General features: G+C 40.7%; 2 protein-coding genes across 2 annotated transcripts; both read right to left on the bottom strand.

The window, feature by feature from the left end:
- Positions 1-695: 695 nt before the first annotated feature.
- LOC140930230 (uncharacterized) lies at positions 696-14,072 on the bottom strand. Its single transcript, XM_073379895.1, has 9 exons — positions 14,021-14,072; positions 13,729-13,884; positions 11,296-11,519; positions 7,784-7,894; positions 6,747-6,801; positions 5,598-5,955; positions 3,661-4,160; positions 2,161-2,957; positions 696-795 (listed from the first exon to the last, which is right to left on the bottom strand). Exons 1-9 carry the CDS (start codon positions 14,031-14,033, stop codon positions 700-702), a joined length of 2,310 nt encoding a protein of 769 aa, XP_073235996.1. The 5' UTR covers positions 14,034-14,072; the 3' UTR covers positions 696-699.
- Positions 14,073-15,755: 1,683 nt separating this feature from the next.
- LOC140929286 (dynein light chain Tctex-type 5-B-like) lies at positions 15,756-17,208 on the bottom strand. The gene has a single exon (XM_073379091.1). It carries the CDS (start codon positions 16,964-16,966, stop codon positions 16,451-16,453), a length of 516 nt encoding a protein of 171 aa, XP_073235192.1. The 5' UTR covers positions 16,967-17,208; the 3' UTR covers positions 15,756-16,450.
- Positions 17,209-19,214: the final 2,006 nt, after the last annotated feature.

The raw sequence follows: 19,214 nt of genomic DNA, 5'->3' as shown, positions 1-19,214 counted from the left end.
TAGACCAAAACAGTTCACTTTTAGTACATATTCACGTTTATCTTGCAATGACATAAAATCATGAACTCATTATTTCAATGACTTAGAATGGCGATTAAGAACACTTCAGTTAACCTTGAAGCGAGAATTTTTTTTTCTTCACAATGAAATCTTCACTGTCACCTTCCTTTAAAGGATAACCGGCTCAGGTTACAATTTCTAGACGATTATTTTTCAACAACCGATTACCACTTAGAACATTTGCATGGACAAAAAAATACTGATTTCTAAGTAACCTTGACAACGGTTACCTAGCGACAATTGCAACACGTGCTGTTTTCTCATAGTATTACTTGCACTTTCCTAAGGATCATCAACGTCACGCAATACTTGCAGAGAGAAGCCTTGCGTGGCAAAGTAATTTGCGAGACACCGAAGGATTATTGCGCCACAAAGGAGGCTGTGAATTACAAGTCTATCCGGCAAAAACTGTGAAAGGACAATGCCCTTCATGAAATAAATTTAAATAACATCAAAGTTAAAAATTACTGCGACCTCACCAAGGCCACAAAGTCAAAATATATTAAAGTTCAACTTTTATGAAACACGCTTGCTGGTGAACTCAGAAGTGAGCACACAATGCCAGAGGTTTCCGTCGTTATCATGCGCCGCCTTGGTGAGGTGTTTGAGGTATTCATTTGATCAAATACTGTCCGTTCATCACGTTTCTTCTTCTCCTTCAAATTGTTCTGTGTCCTCTTCGGCTGCTTCATTGTCAACTAGAAGCGCGGAGAATTTGCTTGCCTTGTGAAAGACCTGTCGAAAAAGACGTAAAAATAGACTAATCAAGACTTTTGCATGACCTTACAACAAAGCAACTCAGTGTTAAATGTTCTGAATCCAGGAACATAAACTATCTAATTGACCAAGTTAATGTATGTCTTCATGAGCAAGGCGAAGAGTGCGTTCGATAGTAGGAACACATTCGGGATTATTATGGACGAGTCTTTGTCAATAGCACAAATTTTCTCTTTTCGGAATTACAGTATGTGACAAATACGGCGCAATTCTTGAGGAAGAATTAACGAAGGAAAATTGTCGTATAGAACATTTTGCCTTATGTTTTGGAGAATAAGATATTTGACGAGTGCGGGCAAACTGTTTGCATTACTAGCTACGCCGGTTTAGAATCTCAATAGCTTTCATCGCTTTCTCTTCTCCATTGCTAACCTTTTCTGCCTCATTTTCCTCATTAAATATCGTTTATTGTTGACGACGACCGGTCGCGAAGCGAAGAAAACGAAGTCATTATTCCGCTTTCATCCAAACATTAGTGAGCAAAGACGTTTTTGAACGACGGCGTTAACCGGAAGTGGGATGTTTGCATTCTTGGGTATGGGTTTAGCCCAGATTTTCGAAAAAGTCGTCTCTGTAAGAGTAGAGACACTTAGTAACACAGATATATCAGCATCTGAGGTATATGAAAAGGCAAACGGCCTCTTCCTGTTGACATGCGTAGCTCAAAAAGCGCCTTGGCACAATCTTCTCATTTTACTCTAGGCAGCAGAGTGTAACATTCAGAGAGACACCACGCGAAAGAAAAATAGAAAACTCGGGCTCTTTAGCACAAATCTAACGCCGAAAGTACTTCTTTAACTTTTATATGTCATTTATTGAGACATATTAGGGCCATTTATACGAGGAAAAATAAGACCCGTCTTACATAAGACGCGTCTTAAACATAAGACGCGAACTGTACCATTTATACGAGCATGTCTTATCTAATAAGAGGCGTCTTAGCTAAGCCGCGTCTTATTTTAGACGAAATGTGCCGTTTATACAGAAAGTTCGCGTCTTATTTTTCCTCGTATAAATGGCCCTATTATGTAGTTAAAAATCTTTGGCCTATCAATTGTGTGCATTTACTCATCACTATTTTTTAAATCCTTTTTTTGTTTCTTTGGCCATTTTCCCGCTATCTGCAGGCTCCGTTACTTATTCGGAGGGCAGAGATTCTCTCCGAACGTTTGAACAAAACTTGCCTTTACATCAACAGCACCTACCATTTACTCGCCAACTTTAGGAAAACACTCCTCGACTATTAACTCATCATATGGCACAAGGAGTTTCATTGTCAAAAGAATCTCGCTAAGAATATAGTACACATGTGCCGGGACTTACCGGTTGTGGCGCTTCCTCGTACTTCTTGGGTTCCGCAGGTTTGCGTTCTCTTCTGTCCTTTTTAATCCCTCTGCCCCCAGGGGCATGTGTACTTGACCTTTCCCCTCCTCTCCCTCTTCCCCTTGGGGGACCACTGAACTCTCTTTTCGGACCAGGCGGTTTGCCAAATCCCTTCCTCTCAGGGGAGGTGGGAGGAGGAGGAGAAGTCACTGACATACTAGCACTGTCCACATTAATTTCCAGTCTGTGCTCTCTTGTGGGGCTCTTAGCCTCGGTGGTGTCTGTCGCAGAAGCTGCCTTCTGTTGCTCCATCCTTTTCGCCCATACATTCACAGTAGGCGGAGGGGCGTCTTTAGGGGGCTCTTTAGGGGTCTCCTTGGTTTCTTTCCCACCTCCACGCGGGCTGTCACGAGAAGGAGCCTCAGTGTCCTTACCAGAAGTGCCCTCGTCACTGGACCTCCCACTGTCGCGACGGCTTCGATAATCAGAGCTATCCCTATGTTCCCTCGCACCACGCTCACCTTCATTTGAGCGATTACTGTCGCGACGCGGCCTGCTGCTGGAGATACGTGACCAGTCATCTCGCTCTCGGCGCTCTTTCTGTCCCTCCTTCTCTCTAGCAAGCTTGGTTTCCTCTTCAAGCTTTTGTCGAGCGAGCTTTTCTTCAATCTCTCGCTCTTTGGCTGCTGTATCAACTGGTTTGGCGCCACCAAACACGGAGCTGCCAGAGACAGGCTCGCTTTTATCTTCTAATGGTTTAGTTCGGGGCTGTAGGTGAAGTTTGGGTCTTTCTTTAACTGCAAATGAAAAACAATACAACCGCCTTCAAAGTCAAATTCTCCTTAGTTATTTTTTGGCCCAGACTGATCTCCTGGGTTCAGATTTTAGTTTTTAAAGGAAGTGTTTTTTTGTTGCCTAACATTAGTTGACGTCTACATCAAATCTTTCATTTCCGTAGTCGCCAAAGTGTTCGAGAGGATTGTGTACGATCAGTTATACAACTTCTTCCTTCCAGAACTACACTCACCAGCACAAACATACCGCAGATAACTTAATATACTTTTGCACTTAATTTTTGTGTGAATCCGAAATCCAAAATAACAGCATGAGAACGAATTTTTAATCCATATTGCATATGTCCTCAGAACTCTCACTTACTCAATTAATCGGAGGAGCTCTACAAAGCTTTCAGAACGAGTTGTTTAATTAGCTAAAGGTGATGTTAAACGGGACGATTCGCAACGTCGATTTTTAACGCAACGTAGCGTTGCAATGTTGGCACAATGTAGCAACTGATCGAAACAATGTCGCAACAATGGGGCAACTATGTGTGATTAATAACAAAAACAGTGTCTCTAGCCCTGACAACAATAGCAGTGAAAAGGGAGCTGCACAGAAGTTTAATGAAAGGGGAGGTTTCTGAGAGTTTCGTTGCTCCAGTAATTGGACAGTAAATAGTAATTAGTGTCAAAACAAAATACATGATTAATCTGTTACTACCTGGTTCGCGCTCGTCTCTATCAAAACCGCTTCTCGCATCGCGACCACGATCACTGTCACGCCACGTATCTGAGTCACGGTCATCGTAACTGTCATGCCTCCTATCTCTGTCTCCATACCGATCACCACCTCGGCGGTCGTCATAGCGACGATCATCGTACCGGTCTCGGCCATATCCGCCGCCACGATCGCGATCTCCTCCATACCGATCACGATCTCCGCTATAACGATCACGATCTCCTCCATACCGATCACGATCTCCGCCATAACGATCGCGATCTCCGCCGTACCGATCGCGATCTCCGCCATAACGATCGCGATCTCCACCAAAGCGGTCACGATCTCCGCCAAACCGATCCCGACGATCGTCGAAGCGATCTCGGCCAAAACCGCCGCCACGATCACGGTCGCCGCCATATCGATCCCCATACCGACGACTGTCGGGTCTATCTCGGCCATAACCATCATATCGATCGTTGCCTCGTTCATAGTCATCTTGCCTGTGTTGATACAGGGTAAAAATTACCAGTTAATGACAGAATTTGCCACTTCACTCAATAACAACAACAACAAAAAACAAGAACAAAAATCATGTAACTTCTCAAGTCTTCGACCATGGGCCCGTTTCTCGAGAATCCCGGAGACTGTTCGGGCTCGAAATATTCAAATTCAAATCTAAAGAATAAATGCACCAGTCCTAGCAAACAAACTGACCTTTTTTTGTTGTTGTTGTTACCTGATAGTTTTATCAAGTTTCTTTCTCTGCATAGAACTATTAGTACCTCGATCTTGAATATGAATGACAACAGGTTTCTGGGCCCGTTAACTATCGGCACTTCGGAGAAACGGGACCCAGGCCCCTGTTGTTCAAAGGTTGAATAGCAATATCTACTGCGGGATAAATCGCTATCCACCGGTGGATAGTTGTCAGAAAAAATCAATTGCGTTATCCACTGGATAGAGGCTAATCTAGAGGATAGCACTATCCAGTCGTTGAACAATTGGGGCTAGGCTCATTGGTGGGGCAAAAAAAAAGGCAAAAAAAACGGGCGCAAAAAAGTCTAGGGAGGAACTGGGGAGGGGGAAAGGGCGGCGGCCGCCTCAATCCCCCGTTGGGTTCGCGCTCGCCCCGTTATTCCCCAGTTTACCTCACTAAGGAGGCTGGTCTCAGGCTCTGACTGTCTTTTGTTTGAAACCAAATTTTAATGCTAGTACTCTTCAAAATTGAATTTTTTTTCATGTTGTCCAGCTAAAGGATGAAAATTCCCTATGTAAAGGGGGTCCTCAGTCGTTTTGTGACCGTGTAAATCTCTTAAACGAAGACCAAAATGTTGGAGCATACTCACTGGGAGGGGGGGGGGGGGGAAGGGGGGTTCTGGGTGTAATTCTTCCGCTTCCGCCACACCTCCCAGAGAGCTTGCTCTCACATTTAGATCTTCGTTTAAGAGATTGATACGGTGACAAAACGACGAAGTAGGACGCACGTATAACGGAATCGCAAAAATTTCTCTTTGTACAGTCCCTAGAAACAATAATAATCACATCATGAAGAAACTCTTCCAAAGACAAGAGGTTTCATTGAATGATAACACCAAAAGATGCTGTCCACAGATTTAAAAGTTAGAGTGAGAAATAATCTCCATAACTTACAGTACACCTGAAAATTAGTGACAATTAAGGGTGAGTTCGATTGGCCGTATTCCGGAGTAAGAAATGAAGGAATAAACTCTAGAAATCGATTGCCTTGGCTTTCATTGTTTTGCAATTTACAAAACTGCTTGAAATAAAATATTCTCTTGAATATATAGGTTAAATTGTCCAAAAATCACGGTAGAAGTGACTTGTGACAAAACTTTATATTATTCTTATTCTGGGATACGATCAATCGAACGCATCCGAAGTGTACAATTTGCAACCATCAAATACTGTGGGCGTACCTATCACCCCATCCACTGCCAAATCCTCGAGAGGGACCATCGTCATAGCCTCGGTAACCCGATCTATCACGAGAGGGTCCATCGTCATAACTTCGGAAACCCGATCTGTCACGTGGTGGTCTATCGTCGTACCCTCCGAGGCCCGATCTATCACGGTAAGGCCCTTCGTCATCACCTCGGTGTCCCCATCTATCCCGAGGTCCACTGTCGTACCCTCCTCGGGGGCCATCGTCATAACGTCGTTCCCTGTCGTTATATCCATTTTGATTCGGATGAGGTTCGGGTTTACTTCGCCAGTCACTCTCTGTACGGTCAGGTTCGCCGCTGCCTCTACCGTCCCTATCGCCTCTCTCGCGATCTAGTAGTGGAAAACGTGATCAAAATCAGGGAAAGTCCAAATTTGACTTCAAAAATGCTGCATAGCAAATATTATTCAAATAAAAGCTCTGCTAAGTAGCGTTCAGGTCAATGGTCACACGCCCTCCTGTACTACGCATTTGAATGGAAAACTGTAGGATTTCATCCACAGACTCAAAAGTTAGAATCACCTTGTACAGCATAATTAACAGCACCACATGAAAGTACTGCTCAGTAGCTGTCATTGAATGGTCACACTTTAGGATTTCATTGACGGACTTAAAAAGTTAGAACCACCTTGTACAGCATAATTAACAGTACCACAGGAAAGTATTGCTCAGTAGCAGTCATTGAATGGTCACACTTGAGGATTTCATCCACACACTTAAAAGTTAGAACCACCTTGTACAGCATAATAAACAGTACCACAGGAAAGTACTGCTCAGTAGCAGTCATTGAATGGTCACACTTGAGGATTTCATCCACAGACTTAAAAGTTAGAACCACCTTTTAGTATAATTAACAGCACCACATGAAAGTACTGCTCAGTAGCAGTCATTGAATGGTCACACTTGAGGATTTCATCCACAGACTTAACAGTTAGAACCACCTTGTACAGCATAATTATCAGCACCACAGGAAAGTATTCTGTTCAGTAGCTTTCATTTGAATGGTCACAGCATAAGATTTCATTCACAAACTCAAAAGTTAAAGGAAAACTTAACTGAGGGTACAGAGAGAGTTTCATAACATTATATTGAGCCACTGAAGATAAAAAGATAAATTACTCACCTTGCTGTTGCTGCTGTCCTGCAATATCAACTCTTATTCTTCGGTTCTTGAGATGCTGGGGAAAAGAAAACAACAACATTAAACAACTGACACATTTGCATGTATCTTGGCTCTTAATAACTCCAAAAAATAAATGCCAGTTTTGCCAGTTGCTTTATGAAACAATATTATTGTGCAGCTCAGCTTTTGTTTAGGAATAAGAATTGGTATACAGTCAACTCTCTTTATAGCAGACACTGTAGGGACCTCAGGTTAGTGTCCTCTTTAGCGAGAGTCGGTTATAGTGGGAGTTTATTTCAGTCAAACGTCTGCAATTTATCTCTGCTTGGGTATTTGCCGCATTCCGTATTATCACGGTGTCCGTTGTAGTGGGGTGTCCGTAAGGCAAGAGTTGACTGTAGTATGTTACTTCAATTACCAGGTGTGACTTCGAGTCGTTTTTTCATCTTCTTTCCTTTCTGAGTAGCTTTAAGTATTAAACCATAAAATGGAACAGTGATGGAAAAGAAGGTAGTAAAATGCACCCACCATATGCCTAAGGTTTGTTACAGATAATGGCTATTTCGAGCTACCACCATAAAAAAGTGACTTCTTGCCAGTACCTTTGACAGGTAAGAAATTAAAACAGTGGGTCCACTTTGGTACATACCTTCTTAAAGTTTTTTTGCACTACAATTGAACAATTGAACAAGGTGCATTATCTATTTAACCACGAGGTGCATCCATCTTAATCCGATTTATGGCTCTACAAAGAAGCTTGTTGGAAATTAAAAAGTAAATCCCTCAAAGAGACCTATCTGATTGTGGCTGAGGGTTCGTTTCACCCCCAAAGGAGATTATGCTCCCACACAGTTTGTTTGTTTTTGAAGGCAATGTTAGCTTTCAAGGAAGGCAATATTAGCTTTCCATCCCATCCTAAACACCAAAAGTGAGATCAAAGTCTGACGAGACGTCGAGCATCCCTGTCAATCCCAGGAATACAAGGTGGTTAAAAAAAAAATTCTGCTGAACTTTGTTTCATGAGCCAAAAATGTTACCTCATTGTTCAGTGTGAGAGCTGCTAAAAGGGCTTCCTTGTCTGCAAACTCAGCATAACCAAATCCTTTGAGCCGTCCATTGTTATCCTGGGGCAGTCGCACTTCTGTAATCTATGATGAAAAGTTAACGACATGTCCCTTACTAAATAAGGTGTCCTGTGTTCCAACTTAAATGTTTGTCAATTAAGAACAATGTACATTTTATGAATGAAAACATTGTAAAAAAGAAGAACAATCTCAGTCACCTGGTGAGTCCTAGTCAAGAAAACTACTAGATAATTTTTTTAAGTACGCTTGCAACAGGGAAGAGGGGGGTGATGTCATTTAACACAAGGTTTGTACAACTTCAGTCAAACACAATTCAAGGACCTTTCAAGGGTTTTTCAAGGACTAAGATTTATTTAATAAATTGGCATTCTTTAATCCCCTTTGATCACCCAATTGGCTAAAATATAAAGTCATGGAGTCATTTATGAGTTTTGCTTCTTTGGCCTTCGTTGATCATGTTATTTTATACTACTTTCCGCAACAACACTTAGCAAAATAACTGGGTATGACTTGCAATTGCATCTGAGGTACAGAAATAGCATTTGACATAAAGAAACAGTAATACAATTTTGTTTATGCACAAAAATGTTTTTACTTTATCTGTGAGTTTTACAGCTTCTTATACCAAGGACGAGCCAAATTTTCCTCTGCAAAATAATCTAATTTTACAGAAAAAAAGTTGTCTGGCATAGACAAGGTTGTGAATTTCAAGGACTTTTCAAGACCTAACAAAGAAAACTAGTACTTTTCAAGGACCTTAACTGAATCCAGGGACTTAGACTACTAGTAAAATTCAAGACCTTTTCAAGATTGTACGAACCATGTAACAATCCTGCTTTGGATGAGAAGAAAAATGTATGTCTCAACGTCTCACGTGGTTTGAATAATTGAGCTGATCATGCCTATGTACCATCCTTTGATCCATGCATCTGGAGCATCACATTTGTGGCTGATTTACATTTATGCATTCAATAATTGAATGCATACACGTAAATCTGTCACAAATGTCAATTATTATTGATCATCACTTGTGTTGTTAGGGAAACATTGTAAGGGGCTAGCTTTATATGATACCAGAATGAGTTCCGTTACAGAGTGAAGTTCATATTGCATTTACATGATAAAATCCAATGGCTTGGCCAAAGGCATTCTTTCTTGTGTGGTTTTCATGCGATATCGGATATGCATGCGCCACTCACTCCAGACTACTTGATTTGCAATTTTCAAACCGGAACAAGGTTCATTTTCAGTTTACAGGATACCACAATAGCTTCAGAATGACAATTTCATTGGGATTGAAAACCAGGATGAACTCATTCTGGATTGACTTGTATGGGAACAAAATGTCACTTTGGTATCATGTACATGTAAACAAATACAGAGACATAATGGAGATGGAATGAACTTGTTCTAGAATGAAAGTCACTCTGGTATCATGTGAATTGCCCGTAAGAGGAGGGTATTACAAGAGGGTGAAGCTCAATTACTATCCTTTTCCAAAAAGGTGGAAAATAAGACTAGAAAGAGGAGGCTTAGCTTTGTAGTAAAGGATTTAATATTTCATTTTTAATTCTAAAGGCTGGTTTTCACTAGCGACAGAGTCGGAATTAGAAGCGTAGAGTTTATGATCTAGTGAAAACAGCGTTGCAATTCTGCCTGAGACTCGGTCATTAATGTTCCACTTATGATCTAGTGAAAACCAGATTGTAGGAGTCAGAAGAAGAAGCGGAAGAACTAAACCAATCACAAATCGTGGGAATGTGCATTTGATTTATTTATCCTTCCGCTTATGCTTCCAACTCCAGCAATCTGGTTTTCACTAGATAATAAGCAGAAGGTAAGTGATGCAGTTGTAAGCGGAGTCAGAGGAAATGGAAACGTTCTGATTCTTCTGACTCTGATTCAGTTGTGACTGCACTTACGACTCTGATCTTTGATTTTCACTAGGTCATTAGTGCTCTTACGACTCCACTTATGACTCCGTCTCTGTCGCTAGTGAAAACCAGCCTTAAAATGGCAAAAGTAAATTCAAGATTAGTTGACTAAACAAAGTTGTCACTCTTCCGAATGAAAAAAAACCCTTCACTATTCCGAGAAAATTTTATGTCCTTTCAACAATTTTCACTGACATCGTATCTTCATATTTTCTCTACAGACACTGAGAATTCATCTCTTCATTTTCAATCCTAACGTTTTTTTCACATAATTTAGAGTACAAATCAGTCGGGTTAAACATGTTCTTGACCGTAACCAACTGGTGACAGTAATAAATGCCCTAGTCTTTAGCAAATTACTGTACTGCTCCACAGTGTGGTCGAACACCTCGAACAAAAATATCTGTAGACTACAGTCAGTGCAGAACTTTGCCGTGCGCATTATTACAGGTACCAGGAAATTTGATCATATAACCCCCGCACTAAGAGATCTACGTTGGTTTCCAATTAAACAAAAGCTGTTCTTCCGTGACGCTCTCATGGCATTTAAATGCACGACTGGTCAAGCTCCACATTACCTCAGCGATCAATTTAAAACAAGAATTGCGGTCACCGGGCGCGTGACTCGAAGTTGCCAATTATTAAACATCCCCTTGTATAAGTCGAGTACCGGACAGAGAACATTCCACTACCGTATGGTGCACATTTGGAACAATCTAGACAGTACTCTTAAAACTGCAAAATCGATTTCTACTTTTAAATTTTATTTGAAAAATAAATTGATTACTGACTTTTTAAATAGCACGTTATGATAGTATTTTAGTATCTTACTAGTATCTTATTTTATTATAATTTTAACTTAAAAATATGCATATTGTATAGTACGTAGTGAGAATATTTATTATTCGATTAACTCTTAAATAGGTATGTTTATATTGCTTTTGTTCACCGCACTCTTTCCTTTTTAATTGAATTGTGAACTACTTCTCTTATCTTAATTAGTAGTCGCACTGTCACTAAAAAGCCCCACCAGGGGAGTGTCAATAAACTATTGTATTGTATTGTACAAGTTTTCTACAAGAAAATGTTTGTTACAACCTTCAGCGAAAATTGTAAAAACAAAAAGTAAAATTTCCTAACTTTCACTGATTTTGTCAAGAAGTAAGATTCTCCTACACTTTTTGCCCGACTCCCCAATTATCCTCCCCTGAACTTTAAAATGGTTCACTTTTCTCTAACCGTGGCTACTGGAAACCGGTCGTTTCAATACAAATCTTTTCCATAGAAACTCAAACAGTGAAACTGCACAAAAATTTCATTCACCTCAAGAATACATGTAGTTTGTGCCTGAACAAGAAAAACATTTGGGTGAATATTCTTCGTTCTTTAAGCCAAGTATGTGGAACTATCTACATGTACACGTTGACTGAATGAAATTGATTATTGTATCGAAACGACTTTGTAACAAAATGACCGATAACCTGGCAACTCAGCTTCATAAAACTATACAAGAAATATAATGAACAATACCTTGTTAGTACCAAAAAATTCTAAAATATCATCTTTGTCAACATCATAAGACAAATTTCCAAGGAATGCTGTATAGGGGGGTCCATCAGGAATCTTTGAGGTATCAATGTCTGGACCTCTGGCTGCCCTAGGGGCAGTGGGTAAGGCAGCTCTATCCATAGCTGCACGCAGTTTTTTGTCAGTGGAAACACCACCATACGCCTCTTCAGGCCATGCAGTATCAACTGTCAAGAAAATAAAAAGGGGATGAGATATAATTTGGGGTGAAATTCTATGTACAGTCAACTCTCTGGTACTGGCAAGATGTGTCAGTCTTATAAAGATGTCCGTTTTAAGGCTGGTTTTCACGAGCAACGGAGTTGGAGTCAGAGTTGTAATCAGAAGGCTAGGAGCTTCTGATCTGGTGAAAACAGCGTTCCGACTCCGGTTACAACTCTGTCTCTTACATTCCGCTTATCATCTAGTGAAAACCAGATTGTTGGAGTCGGAAGCAGAAGCAGAAGAACTAAACCAATCACAAAGAGTGGGAATATGCATTGTGATTGGTTTATCCTTCCGCTCCTGCTTCTGACAATCTGGTTTTCACTAGATCATAAGCAGAACATAAGCGATGGAGTCCTAAAGTGGAGTCGGAAGAAATTTAAACGTTTTGATTATACTGACTCAGACTCCGTTGTGCTTATGACTCTGCTTACGACTCCGATTTTTTATTTTCACTAGGTCATAAGCGCTCTTACGACTCCGCTTACGACTCTGACTCGATCCGAGTCCATCCGTAGTGAAATCCAGCCTGTAAAGAGAGCCAATTAAAAGGAGTAAAGAAAGGCAGGGAGGCAGGGACCAACACTAGGTGTCAGTATTTACGAGGCATCTGTCTTATAGAGGTATTCCTTAAGAAAGAGTTGACAGTAGTTCTAACTTTTGAATATGTTAACAAAATCAATGTAAAAGCCACTCATTCTTCAGCAGTATTTCAACTTAGGCCTCTTTTAGTAATGAAAGGGTAAAACAGGAGAAAAAGAGCATTTACTGTGTACTCTCTCAGTATGAGGCGACATGGCCAAGCGGTTAGAGCACCGGACTTGCAATTCGGAGACCTGCGTTCAAGTCCCGCTCTGACCGCTAGCTGGATTTGCTCACGGTAGTCCCGAGTTCAAATCCTCAGCCACGCTTGTAAACAGCCAACTGGTTTGCTTCTGGCCTGTTGGGATTCTTAAGCTTGTTATGTTTGATTTAAATTATTTGTTTCAGTCATTCGCTCGGCCCCACTAGCATAAGTGCTATAAATACTGCCAAGGGTAAATAAAAGAATAATTATTATTATTATTATTATTATGAATGAAATCAAGCAACGTGACTAATCAATTAAACCCCTTACAGAAGAACTCTCTCATGATAATACCCACTTGACAGAAATTTGGATTTTTTCTTAACTTCTAATGAAAGCCACTTTGAAAAGTGGGAAGGATAATGTACAACTCATCCAAATGGGACAAAACATTAATGAATAAATAAACAAAAAGTAAACTCTACATGGAATCAGTCAACACAGGCATGGTTGGATAACACCAGTCAGTGTTAAAACCTCTCATCTACATTTTCTAACAAGTAAAACAGTTCTTATAAAAATTATGATAAAAATTTTTACTTCTCTATGGGAATTTTCCTTCAATTCAATTCAGGAAAGGTACATGTGACATTTCAGACACGTCATCTTTAATAGTAAAAAAAAATTAATGAAGACGCTCCATAAATGAACAACATACAACGTCCAGCCGAGTAATAAACTGTTTAAGGATCTTGGTTATTTATTAATAATATTTTGTGTTTGGAATCTTGAATGAGGTGAACGTTGGTTTTTTTTTTAAATAATCAAATCGATGAAATCTACCTTCAAATCGAAAAAGAAGGTTGTAAATAAACTCAATAACGCAAAGTCATTCCTCAGCTCTTTGGACAGTTGTTTAGTGCTATCCTTTGATGCAAAACGATACTAATTTCTGGAAGTTTGTATAACACGATTTAACCGATACATTTAAATCACAAAACTCGAGGGAAAAAATAGGTCCTGGTCTTTTCAAAGCAGATATCTAATCTACTTGAAACCAAAAAGTTTAATCTACTTGTAGTTGCGACAATTTCCAGCGAGCAAGGTTTCACAATCCGCCGGGACAATTTTTTTTCGCAACGGCGTTTATAAAAAAAGAAAAGGCTTTGGTGAAGATCGGAAGACCTAGATACGAATTACATTATTCTCCAACTATAGTTAATAAAATTGTAACCGCTTTAGAACGGTGCTTAAACCATGCATGCATTAGATTGTTAAGTCGGCCGGATCTACGTGCCGTTGCGAAATGAACACTTCGTAAGTCCCTGGGATACTTTTTTTCAAAACAACAGCTACTTTAATTAGCACCCAAACGCTGTTCATACCTTCAGTGTTAAGTTCCTCGCTTTCGTCGGCCCAGCTTGTTGATCGAGCGGAGAATACAGCCGCATGAGAAACAGAGGACGATCCATTTTCGCCATCATCGGCCAAGAACTCAGTCAGGGCAAGAGTCTTCCCCTTTTTCTTTTTAGCTTTCTTAGCTAGGACATCGAACAAAGTACGTTACAATACAGCAGTAATAAGGGATTTATATAAATGAGAAAGACGTATTCGAGAAAATCGACTTAAAAACGAGATCAAAGGAAAAGAAAGAGAGTCAGTGAAGTTGCCAATCACCTGTTTCCGCCATCTTGGACAACGTGATCGAAAGTCCCGGATACTTTCCCACGCGCAGTGTTCGCGCCAACTCGTTTTGGCTAGGGTGGGGTGGAGTTGTAGCAAAAGTTCGGAGGGGATGGGAGTAAGGGTTGAACCCAGGGCGAAACAATCTAAACTGGGTCATGTTTTCGGGTGGGTGAAATCGTTGATCAGAAATTACATTTGGTACAAAAAATCAATAAATAGATAAATAGATAAGCCCTTTAATCCCTAAAAGTGATCAGCGTCCAATTTTTCCTTGAGAACAGAGTGGTCACGAGAGTTGAGGACATGATCACAGAAGATGAATCTTATTCAACAACTTGTCCCCACTACTTTTATAGGAAACCTATAGGGGCAACAAATGAGAAATTGAATTTTGATATTAGGATTCCGAGGGTTAAATAAATAAATAAAAAAGTGAAATGCGAGACCAGCGAAACGTGTATTTTAAAGAGGACATCCACGGGTCTCCATTTCTCGCTACAATAGGGAGTTTATTTTTTTTTGAGCGACGCACGTAAACGGGAAGTGAGGCCGTGAGTTTCTACAAATTCTTGGGCAAATCGTCTCTTTAAGAGTAAAGACACGTAGCAATACAAATTTGGTAGTGTCAAAGCATACTGTATTAAAAGAGAAAAAGGCCCACTTCCGGTGGACGTGCGTCCCTCAAAAACGTGGCTGATGAAGCTCCCAATAGACCTTTCCACATCACGCTCCAGTGAGCAAACATGAAGAAATTAGGACGGGGCTCGGGCGGACAATTTCATACAAAATCACTGCATTTTGTCCACCCGAAAGCTCTATGGGTTGCAAGGAACGCGATTTAAGCGTGCAAGCTCTCTATTGGTGGAAGTCGAGAGAAGTCACGCGAGGCCCGCAAGCGAAGAGAGACGCGGCCCGCTCGCACTTTCTCTCGAGCCTTACTTCGCTGAGAGCTTGCTCGCGGGCTAAACGCTGTTGCACGCTGGTAACTTAGTTTTAACTAGAAGTTAGACTTTCTAAAAGTCCTTTATTTTTCTTCCTGGTTGGTTATGCCATTTTCAAGACTTCGTCGCTCGCTGCGTGACCTCTGGCATTGAAGCTCGCTTTGCTCACTTTTAAGAGCTTATGAGAGGTCGACTTGTAGTAGGTCTACTAAAAGTAAGCTCACACATTTGTTTAACAAGGGCGATAGGTTCCGTTACCAGATTTTCTTTCAAACTTGTCAGTCACCTGTGTGTGTGTTTCCAGACCATCGTTTGTGGAAGCACTTTTTATAGGCATGCTTCCGAAGATTTCCTGAGTTTTCCTTCTCCCGTATGTCTAGCCGGATTTTTGAAAACGTTACCGCCAAATGGACCTATTGTGTCCAACAGTTTTTTTTTCTCCAAAATAGCCATTATAGAAGCTAGGAGTGCAATCATTGCTTTTTTCTCTTCTCCTCCTTTCTTCCTCCTCGCTCTTTCTTTCTTATTCTCCTCTCCTTTTCCATGCGTTAGTGTGACTTTGGAGCTTATCTAGCCTGCCTGGCAGGCGTTCGAAAGCGAATGCCGGCCACGCAGGCTAGAGCTTATCAGGCCCAATAAATCTGCCTTTTGACGCCTTTTCACTCAAATGACGGCAAAGTTAGTTCGGTTGGTTTTCAAAAAATCGGCTAGATGTACAATTGTGTGAACGATGAAGTCACAAGGGAGATAACCGAATTTATTTAGAACATTTCACTGTCGATAATTTTTCTTTAGATGGGAGTGTTACTTAAACTAAATTTGTTGCTTTTATTCTCAGTAATATTTATAGAAAGAAAAAGCAGTTGTAAAGTAATTTTTTATTGCTTCACACCACAACTCCAATTACTCCCTTCTGCTCCAAACGCGGATCTGCCAGTCTTGTCTCGTAGTCTCGAAGGTGTTTTGTTTTGTTTTTGTAGAATTTTTTTTATTACAGTTTCTCCGATTTGTGTTGGCAACATCGTTTCTAGGTTTCCTCTCCCAAATATCCCCTTGTACTAAAACTAGCAAATTTTGTTAAATGATCTGAATAAGTAAGAACTCATGACCCCTCTACTTGGATTGACAGTGATCCCCGCGACCGTCTTGGGAATCTATCAGCTCATATTCGATCATAATTATCACTAATCCGTTCACCTCCAAATCAGTCAATTCAGCCAAACACAAAAAACTGCTTCATGTTACGAAAGCGAACACTTTTAACGTAATGAAAATAAAGTAAACTGGATCAGCCTCTTTCTGATTTTCCATTAAACAGTGTCATATCCTAGATTTTGTCCACACACACACAAAAGATTTTGTCCACACACTCAAACGTTAGATTGCCATCACAACTCTAAAAATAACAGTGATCCTGAAGTGTTGTGAAGTCGTTGTTTTAGCTGAAAAAAACACAGATCTTATTTTAGCAGCCTGGACGTTATTCGTAATACACTCCGTAGACAGTGCAAACGGCGAAAAATCGCTCATCCTCGAAACAAGCATTTACAAAAGTATCACACTGGCCATCCCACAAGCAGCGGCTGGCGATTCGTAATCCCTGTGACGCTTTGGATCCAATAGTAGTCAAACAGATGACTTTGTACCGCTCAATATTTAACTGTTTCACTTTTTCCAACACACGGGAGCTCAGCAACTTGGCCATGAAGGGAGAGTGAGTTGCACTGTATTTATGGGTGGCTAACGTTTCTAATGCCTCCTCAATAATTGCTTGAACTTTTCCTTCGGGAAAACGATGCTTCGGTTCTAAGCGGTAAGTGTTTTCGTAACGTTCGTTTGGATTCCTTTTAGCCTGCGAGCGCTCAACGTTGTCTTGTTTTTTAAAACCAGAAACAAATGCTGTTGCAGAAATTTGTCTTGCCGAGCCGGCAACTGACAGTTTTCTCGATGAGGAGCTTTCGTCAGAAAGTTTGCGTTCTCTCTTGACGCTTTCCATTGGAAAAGGCTGTTGAGAATAATCCGACCAAATACGTTGCTGCTTCTGACTTGACTTGTACTTTGTGAGCTTCTTCTTCGCAAGCCGGTTTTAGTGATTCTGGAAAACGCGACCGGCGGTGATTTGCCAAAAGAAGCTTTAGGATTAAGCAACTGCTTGTTGAAAAACTGATCTTACGCAACGAAAAAAAGTCGCGGAAGTGGTCAATAGCAACCTTTGTCCCGCACTTTTTCTGATAGACAAAAATAACTGTTTCCATGGCGTGCATTCTCACATTACTTTTTTGAGTCACGAAGAGCGCAATGGTCAAGTCACGCGATCACGCGACTCTTTTTTTCCTTGCCGCGTCAAAGGGGCAGGGCCCGGGGTCTGGGGCATTCTCGTCCCCAGAGCCCTTCGTTTCTTGGTCACGTGGTCTTTACAAATTAAGCCGAGAATAGGGTCTGGGGCGGGAAACCGTTTTCGTGTTTTTGAATTCATTATTTTCTATCAGCTCACTTGGATCACACTCCGGCGTCTCACACAATTACAATTTAACACTTTTAAGAGATATGAATTTCTTTATTGCTTTGTTCAAACTAAAGTATTCTGCTACCGGTGGTTTAAACCGCCATAAAACCGGGCAAGTTTGTTTAAATATATATTTTTTTGTCTTATTCTTTTGTTTACTTCTTCACCGCCTTGCCGTAAGGAAAGATCAGTTTGCCGTTTTATATTTTCTACAAGTTATTATTGTACTGATCCAGGTCTACAACTAGGAGATCCGGCATCACTCAACGGTTTGTCGCTGTGTACTTGCTGATATTTTATCAACCGGGCTCAGCCTGGTTTGCGCGGGGCGCTCAAGACAATATATAAGAAAAATGTATCGTTAGCATTCTACTCTCGTTAAATAAAGATTGCATTGCATTGTGTTGTCTTCTACTGCGTCAATACCGTATCGTATAAGTGCACCGCATTACATTGCATTGTACTATTATTGTATTTCATATTGTATTGTATTGTTATAGGGCTATATACTCAACTGACTGATAGAAATCCTACCTTTCTAAAGACGTTTACCAAAAGTGAGAACTTGCCTGCCAGACTGGTGGTTTTTTCGAGAGTTTTAGCTAAAAACCCATCACTGCCATGCATACAAGTTAGGAAGGATGGGAGGGGGGGTGGGGGGGGGGGGTGAGAGACTAATTCGACTAGACAGTACTGATAAGCAATATAATTCTCTTCACGGCTGGAGTGATCTGGCCGACAGTTTCTGACAAAATGGCAAGCGCCCTAAGATGTAATTCCTTGAGATATATATATGTAACTGTAATATCCGCGTTGCCCCTAGCATCTGCGTTAAAACGAGAAGGAGTGGAAGTCTGATTAGAAAATAACTTTTTATTCTCGTGTAAATAAAACTCATTTTTTCAAGAAAAGTTTTGCCCTTGGCTTGGTTTCGAAAGTGGGAATGCGTATGTTTTCATTAGAGCGATTTTTCTTGAACAGTGAAACAGATACTAACAAATAGTGCAAAACAGAGCGTTTTCCCACACATTGCCAGCATCTATGCTAATTTATTGGAACAAAAGAAAGCATTTACATGAGAAAAGAGTTCAACTCCCAGAACGTTTACTTCGTACACCAACATGGCCGCCGATCATTGTTTTGGAACACCAATATGGCCGCCCTGACGTCATGTGAAAACGCTCTATAGCGAGAGGTAGACAAAAGAAGACAATAGAATTTTTGCATAATAGTGCGTAGTATTCTACCTATTTCACGGTTCAAGCACAATCACTCTAACTAGATTTCAATATCAAAATTTGAATTGTTAAAAATCATGTACAAAATTGTTAATCTATTCAACTTTCAACACACTTAGTGAAACACGTTTTCAACGTGAAGTCTCTGATGGAAAAATGACTTTACAAAACTTCTAAACATTTTGTTTAAGTTTGTATGTAGACAATAGGCCATTTCAAAGTAGCCTTAGGGACTTGTCAGAAATTAGCGGAGGGGGAGGGGGGTGGAAATAGAGGGAGGGTCACAACTTTTTGAGACTCAGAAAAGGGAGGGGTCATGAAAAATGGGCCGTCAAAAGGGAAAGGCTCATGCAAATGTATGCCCGTGATCATGTAGAGGTTCACGCACAGAAGAAAAAGGAAGTTCTTTATTTGGGACAAAAAAAAAAACATGGGCGAAATGGGAGAGTTGAGTGATCAGCTGTCAGAATCACAGTCGGACTCAGCTCAATGACGGTCAT

Source organism: Porites lutea, chromosome 3 (genome assembly GCF_958299795.1).
Source record: "Porites lutea chromosome 3, jaPorLute2.1, whole genome shotgun sequence".
NCBI classification, from domain to species: domain Eukaryota; kingdom Metazoa; phylum Cnidaria; class Anthozoa; order Scleractinia; family Poritidae; genus Porites; species Porites lutea.
Note: the sequence above shows the minus strand (reverse complement) of the source record. Positions and strands in the feature narration are given on the sequence as shown.

Coding starts and splice junctions, on each gene's coding strand:
- LOC140930230 (XM_073379895.1), bottom strand. Junction 7,895..11,295: donor AATTTTTTGGTACTAACAAG/GTATTGTTCATT, acceptor TTTTCATCATAG/ATTACAGAAGTGCGACTGCC. Junction 6,802..7,783: donor CTCTCACACTGAACAATGAG/GTAACATTTTTG, acceptor TCTTTTCCCCAG/CATCTCAAGAACCGAAGAAT.
- LOC140929286 (XM_073379091.1), bottom strand. CDS start 16,966: ATGGAAAGCGTCAAGAGAGAACGCAAACTTTCTGACGAAAGCTCCTCA.